The sequence below is a fragment of the Penaeus monodon genome, chromosome 14 (genome assembly GCF_015228065.2).
Source record: "Penaeus monodon isolate SGIC_2016 chromosome 14, NSTDA_Pmon_1, whole genome shotgun sequence".
Lineage (NCBI taxonomy): Eukaryota > Metazoa > Arthropoda > Malacostraca > Decapoda > Penaeidae > Penaeus > Penaeus monodon.
The window spans coordinates 47,315,303-47,322,802 of NC_051399.1; the positions used below are offsets into that span (position 1 = coordinate 47,315,303).

The 7,500-nt window shown below is 40.3% G+C and overlaps 1 protein-coding gene across 1 annotated transcript in view; it reads right to left on the reverse strand.

Moving 5' to 3' along the window:
* The window catches only part of LOC119580735 (glutamate receptor 4-like), an 8,258-nt gene extending 1,815 nt beyond the window's left edge, over positions 1-6,443 (reverse strand). Inside the window, exons 1-4 of the mRNA XM_037928831.1 lie at positions 6,350-6,443; positions 4,061-4,278; positions 1,693-1,800; positions 96-247 (exon numbers count right to left, since the gene is read on the reverse strand). Coding sequence (XP_037784759.1) covers positions 96-247; positions 1,693-1,800; positions 4,061-4,278; positions 6,350-6,443 — 572 coding nt within the window. The remainder of the gene's footprint in view (positions 1-95; positions 248-1,692; positions 1,801-4,060; positions 4,279-6,349) is intronic.
* Between the last annotated feature and the right edge of the window lie 1,057 nt (positions 6,444-7,500).

Here is a 7,500-nt window from a genome sequence, read left to right on the forward strand (position 1 = left end):
TTTTCGCCCCTATCCCTTCCCCCCCCCCTTTCTCCCTTACCCCTTCTCCCCTCACCCCTCTCCCCTCACCCCTCCTTCCCTCTCCCCCAACTTACAAATAAGAGAAAGCGTTGGCGAAGGACAGATTCTTCCGATATCCAAGATAGACGTATTCGGGAAAATAATCCTCGCCATACCACGTGTATCCACAATCGCCCTTGACGTTGTAGTTGACGCTGTTTACATCCTGGAAGAAGGCGATTTTCCTCTGCAGTGAGAAAAATAAGGAAAGTGGGAATTACGATTTGATGAAGATTGGGGAATAGATGATAAGATGGAGAGAAAAAGATGGGAAGTAGATGCTAAGATGGGTAAAAGGGGGAATAGATGCAAGAATGGAAAAAAAATGAGTGAGAAAGGGAATAAAAGCAAAACATGAAAAAAGGATAAATGGAAAAAAGTAAGAGAGAGAGAGAGAGAGAGAGAGAGAGAGAGAGAGAGAGAGAGAGAGAGAGAGAGAGAGAGAGAGAGAGAGAGAGAGAGAGAGAGGAGAGGAGAAAAGATATATATATATATATATATATATATAATATATATATATATATATATATATATATATATATATATGTGTATATATACAAATAAAAAAAGAACAAACGAAAAGAAAAAAGAAGTAAAAATGCAAAAATAAAGAAAAGAGAGATTGAAAAAAAGGAAAAATAGAGAATAGGGTGAATATCGATTAAGAAAAACGGTAATCATATGGTTAAAAATTGTATTGAGTAAAATAAAGGTAAAGAGATACAATCATTTTATAGAAATTATACAATAAAAAGGGTTTATTATATAATAGGCCTATCTTACCGAAACAGTATTGTTGGAGCCGTTAATTTTGCTCAATAATTTAGTACCTGAAGGGGAAAGGAGAGACATTTGATGTATAACGGATGAATGTTTGACGTTATTTCTTCATGCACGGACGGCAAACACGTACATAAAAGCACGAATGTACACATTAGCATATAATCAGGAATACACACACATACACATACACACACCGCACGCACACTCATACACACTCACACACACACTCACACACACACAGACACACACACACACACACACACACACACACAGAGGTTAAAATGCTTATATATTCCCTCCTATCACATCCAGACTCCCCCTCCCTTCCCCCCCCCACACCCCTTTTTAACCATACCACCTCTACCCTTCCCTACCCATCGCCCATAGCCTTCCTTGCCCATAGCCAACCCACACTCCTACACGCACTCACTCTTCCTGATCCTACCCACACCTTCCTCTCCCCCCCCCCGACCTACCATAAAATCCAAAATAGAAATTGATAACAACCATCATCCACTCATCCACTCACTCATCCACCCACCCACGCTCTCACCCTTTCACCCTCCTCATTCACCCATCCACCCTCTCACCCACTTCCGCCGACTCATTCACCAACTTGCACCCCTCTCACCCACACACCCACCCACCCACTCATCCACCCAATCACCAACTTCCACCCTTTAATACACCCACCCACTCGCAACCTCATCCACCCACCCATCCACCCACTCACCAAGTTCCACTCTTTAATCCACCCACCTACCCACCCATCCACTCACCACCTCATCCAACCCACCCACCCACACCCCCACTCATCCACCCGCCCCTTTTCAACCAAACAAACCATACCTTCGACTTCTGCAGGAGTTCCAGCGCCTCTGTGTTGTTTTGGACCAACAGTGACGGGTTTGACTGAAGGGTTTCGTAAAGCAGTTTTAACCCTTCGTCCCGAGCGCTCTGGGGGTGAGTTAAAACGGTGAGTGAGGACGTCAATGGAACTGGTTGGTGGGGATATGATGGGTGAAAATGGTGAGTGAGGACGTCAATGGAACTGGTTGGTGGGGATATGATGAGTTAAAACGGTGAGTGAGGACGTCAATGGAACTGGTTGGTGGGAATATGATGAGTTAAAACGGTGAGTAAAGACGTGGTAAATGAGTAGATAAAACTAAGATAAATGAAACTGGGAGATGGGAATTCGAGGAATAAAAATGGTAGATGCAGATATGATAAAGGAAACTGGCAGATGAAAAAATGATAGATGTGAATAAAAGGAAATGATGAATAACACATGATAAATTGAAAATATGATAAATCGATAAATGAAAATGATAAATAAAAGCAAGATAAAGGAAGTAAATGGAATTAGGGAATAACGTTAATTAAATGAATGTCTCACAAGTGAATAATATAAATGAATAAATGATAAATGAAAATATGACGAATGAATGAATGGAATAACTGAATAAATGGAATAAGTGAATAACATAAATATGAATACGTGAATACAAGTTAAAAATATGATAAATGAATCAACAGAAAAAGTGAATAGCACGGTGAATGAATGAATGATAACAGGATGAATGAATGAGTGAAATAAATGAAGGTGAAGTAAATACCGCAATGAATGGACACTTGGAATAGGTGAATAACACGATAAATAGATAAATGGAACAAGTGAAAAACACGATAAATGGATGAATGGAATAAATAAATAACTGAAAAAAGTGAAAAGCATGATGAATTAATAATGGATAAAATAAAGAGAGAGAGAGAGAGAGAGAGAGAGAGAGAGAGAGAGAGAGAGAGAGAGAGAGAGAGGGGGGGGGGGAGGAGAGAGAGAGAGAGAGGGGAGAGGGGAGGAAGAGAGAGAGAGAGAGAGAGGACGGGAGAGAGAGAGGGGGGAGGGAAAGAGAGGAAAAGAGAGAGGAAGGAAGAGAGAGAGAGGAGGAAAGGGGAGAGAGAGAGAGAAGAGAGAGAGAGGAGAGAGAGAGAGAGAAAAGAGAGAGAGAGAGAGAGAGAGAGAGAGGAGAGGAAGAGAGACAGAGAGAAGAGAGAGAGAGAGAGAGAGAGGAGAGAGAGAGAGAGGGGGAAGAGAGACAGAGCAGACAGAGAGACAGAGAGAGAGAGAGAGAGAGAGAGAGAGAGAGAGAGAGAGAGAGAGAGAGAGAGAGAGAGGAGAGAGAGAGAGGAGAGAGAGAGAGAGAGAGACAGAGAGAAAGATAGATAGATAGATAGATAGATAGATAGAGAGAAAGAGAGAGAGGAATAGAGAGATAGATAGATAGATAGAAAGAGAGAGAGAGAGAGAGAGAGAGAGAGAGAGAGAGAGAGAGAGAGAGAGAGAGAGAGAGAGAGAGAGAGAGAGAGAGAGAGAGAGGAGAGAGAGAGAGAGAGAGAGAGAGAGAGAGAGAGAGAGGGGATGGAGAGATAGATAGATCGATAGATAGATAGATAGATAGATAGATAGAGACAAACAGACCAGACAGACAGAGAATAGCAGACAGAGATAAATAGATAGATAGATAAATAGGCAAATAAAGATTGAAAATAAAACAACAAAAAATCGCCAGTGAACATAGATTTTTTTTTTCACTTATAAACAAATCTGAATCTTGAAATCCGAATCAGATTTTCAGACTTTGTAAATCTCCATAAATCTGCTTAACAGACTGCTGCACGGGCGAGCTAGCGAGAGGAAATTGTCCAGACAATTATAAACTTAGTGAATTAATTGTAATGATAGAATAGCTGGTTATAATTAAGATTCCGGAAGAGTAATTGCTCGTTTGATTAATTCTTAACTTTGTTTTGATTTTTTGTTTTGTTTTCAGGTGGATGTATGGACTTGATGCTGACTGTCTGGATTAAGAAACAGAACAGATACATAGCACGTGAATCCATTTATAAACAGATAGAAGGTAAAAGGTAGGTGGATTTACTGATGGATAAAGACATATGGAGAGAGAAAGAGAGAGAGCGAGAGAGAGCGAGAGAGAGAGAGAGAGAGAGAGAGAGAGAGAGAGAGAGAGAGAGAGAGAGAGAGAGAGAGAGAGAGAGAGAGTGAGAGAGAGAGAGAGAGAGAGAGAGAGAGAGAGCATAAACAATAACCCAGACACCTCTCCACAAAAAAAAAAAAAAAAAAAAAAATGATAGAACAGCAGCCACCCACACAATACCCCCCTCCTCCTCCCTCCCCCGTTCCTTCCCCCCGTACCTCCATGGCCGTGATGTAAGCCGTGCCCTTCTGCGCCGCCACCAGGAACCCCGCCGTGGTGAGGGCCTCAGTGAGGGAGGAGAAGGGTTCCTGGGTGTAAACCACGGCCAGCTGGGAGGTCAGTCGCGCTGTGTACGAAGTGTAGACGAGGACGGAGCCGATCCACAGCGTGAAGAAAGCGGTACGTCCTCGGGGGCAAGGGGGCACTACTTCAGATCCTGTGGGAGGAGGCAGAGGAAGAGGGAAAAGTAGGAGAACGCTGAGCAAAGAATGGAAGAGGAGGGAGGAGTATTATGTGAAAAATAAGGATGCATAGGAGAGTGAAGAATACATACAAAAAAAGGAAAAAAAGATCCACAGCGTGAAGAAAACGGTACGCTCTCGGGAGAAAGGGGGGACTACTTCAAAACCTGTGTAGGGAGGAAGAGGAAGTAGGAGGTAGGAAAATACTGGGCATGCAAGAAAAGGGAGAGGGCAGAAAGGGAGAATAATGTGAAAAATAAGAATGCATAGGAGAGAGATTGAAGAGATATTTTAAACAGGAAAAAAAATCCAAAGCAAGAAGAAAACGAAAGTCCTCGGGGCAAGGGGGGGACTATTTCAGAACCTGTGTGAGGAGGAGGAGGAGGAGGTAGAAGGTAGGAGAATGCTGAGCAAAGAATGGAATTGGAAGGGGAGAAGAGGGAGGGGGAGAATTATGCGAAAAATAATGATGCATAGAAGGGTGGAGAATATATAAAAAAGGGAAAAAAAATCCACAGCGTGAAGAAAACGGTACGTCCTCGAGGGCAAGGGGGGACTACTTCACAACCTGTGTGAGGAAGAGGAAGAGGAAAAAATAGGAAAATGCTGGGCATAATTGAAAAGGGATGGAAGAAAAGGGAAAGGGCAGAAAAGGAGAATTATGTGAAAAGTAAGAATGCGTAGGAGAGAGAGTGAAGAGATGTTATGGAAAGGATAAAAGATCCACAGGAAACGTAAAGAAAACGTTACGTCCTCTTGTGACAAGGGGGGACTACTCCAGAACTCGTGAGGGAAGGAGGCAGGAGAATACTAAGCAAAGAATGGAAATGCGAAGGAGGAAAAGGAAACAGGGGGACAGGGGGGAACTGTGTGAAAAATAAAAGTGGATAGAGAGAGTAAAGGAATATTTAGACCAAGAATGAAAGGGTAGAGAAAGAAGTAACAAGATCCAACAATGCAAAGAAAACGATACGTCCTCTGGGCCAAGGGGGGACTACTTCATAACCTGTGTGGGGAGGAGGAGGAGGTAGGGGTTGCTGAACAAGAGACAGAGATAGATAGATAGATAGATATGGAGATAAATAGACAGATAGATAGATAAACAGATAGAGAGAGAGAGAGAGAGAGATAGATAGATAGATAGAGATAGAGATAGAGATAGATAGAGCGAGAGATAGACAGATAGAGAGAGAGAGGAGAAACAGAGAGAGTCAGAGAAAAAGAGAAAGAGAAAACCAATCAGCCATTTAGCTTCTCAGATAAGACTGACGTGAAAATAATAAACAAAGCAGAAAAACAAACAAACAAATAAAAAAAAAGTAAACACGACCTGGTAATCAGAACAAGAATATTTAGAGTAAAGAAAAGAAGAGAAAAAGACGGTAAGAGAAAGAGAGCAAAGATCTCACAAAGAAGCTTATTCTTGTGGTAAAAGAGATAACAACGAAACTAAGGAAAAGTTATTTTACGAGTGTTCTTATCTCAGAATATGTTCGAAGTTTTCTTAAAAGCTGTTCAGATGAAATTACTCTCTCAATCTCTCTCTCTCTCTCTCTCTCTCTCTCTCTCTCTCTCTCTCTCTCTCTCATTTTCTCTCTCTCTGTTTCTGTCTCTGTCTCTGTCTCAGTCTGTCTGTCTGTCTGCTCTCTCTCTCTCTCTCTCTCTCTCTCTCTCTCTCTCTCTCTCTCTATATATATATATATATATATATATATATATATATATATATATACATATATATATATATATATATATATATATATATATATATATATATATATATATATATGTATGCATATATGTGTATAAATAATGTATGTACACACACACACACACACACACACACACACACACACACACACCACACACACACACACACACGCATACGTATATATATATATATATTATATAATATATATATATATATATATATATATATATATATATAATATATATATATATATATATGTATGTATATATGTATATACATACACATATAACGACATATCTATATACACATTCTTATCGCTCGCCTTCGAGACCCACCTTGCTGCGCGAACGCCCCTGCGAAGGAAAAGAGGAAGTTGTAGACGGAGACGTGGGCGGAGGGGCGGGCCACGAACACCACGCCCACGCTCATGACGATCCACACGCCCACCAGGGTCAGCCACACGCTCCTTGGGTGGGCGGGGTGGATAGGGTGGGTGAGAGAGGGTGTCATACATGTATATGTACAAAGAACATATAAGTATACATGTACAGATAAACATACATACACACACATACAAAGAAAAAGAAAGAGAGAAAGCAAAAATACACACACACACACACACACACACACACACACACACACACACACACACACACACACACACACACATATATATATATATATATACAAACATATATATACATTATATATATACACACATATATATACATTATACATATACATTATATATATACAAACATATATTTACATTATATATACACACATATATTTATATATATCATATACATATAAACGCATACACACACAAACACATATTTGTGTGTGTGTGGAGAGGATGAGAGAGCTGCTACTAAACATAATGGATATAAAAGAAAATAACGTACAAAGTATTGGAAATAAACAAAATATACAAAAAACTACGTTGATAGAAAAATAATCAAAGCAACAATCTTCTTCTTTTAACGGTAGGGTTCATGGTCTAAGAATGCCGTTGGCACAAGCATGATACTTAATTGTAGTTTTCATGTTGTGAATCAGTAATGTGATGATAATGCTAATGGTGGGGGTGATGGTGGAGAAGATGTTGGGGATGATGGCGACGGTGGTGATGGTGATGATGTAAAATGGTGGTGATGGAGTGGTGATGATGTGGTGGTGGTGCTGCTGCTGTTGATGATGATGATAAGAGTATATAATAGAGTAGTGATAATGTGGTGTTGATGGTGAAAATGTTGATGATGATGATGATGACGACGATGACGATAATGGTAATAATGATAATAATAACAATAAAATAATAACACTAATAATAAAAATAATAACACTAATAATAAAGATAATAACAACAATAATAAAAATAATAACAATAATAACAACAACACCAAAACCAAGCAACAACAGCGCCGAACACCACACGCCACTCGCACCAGACCGCCCAACCACCAGTGGAAAATCACCACGTAGG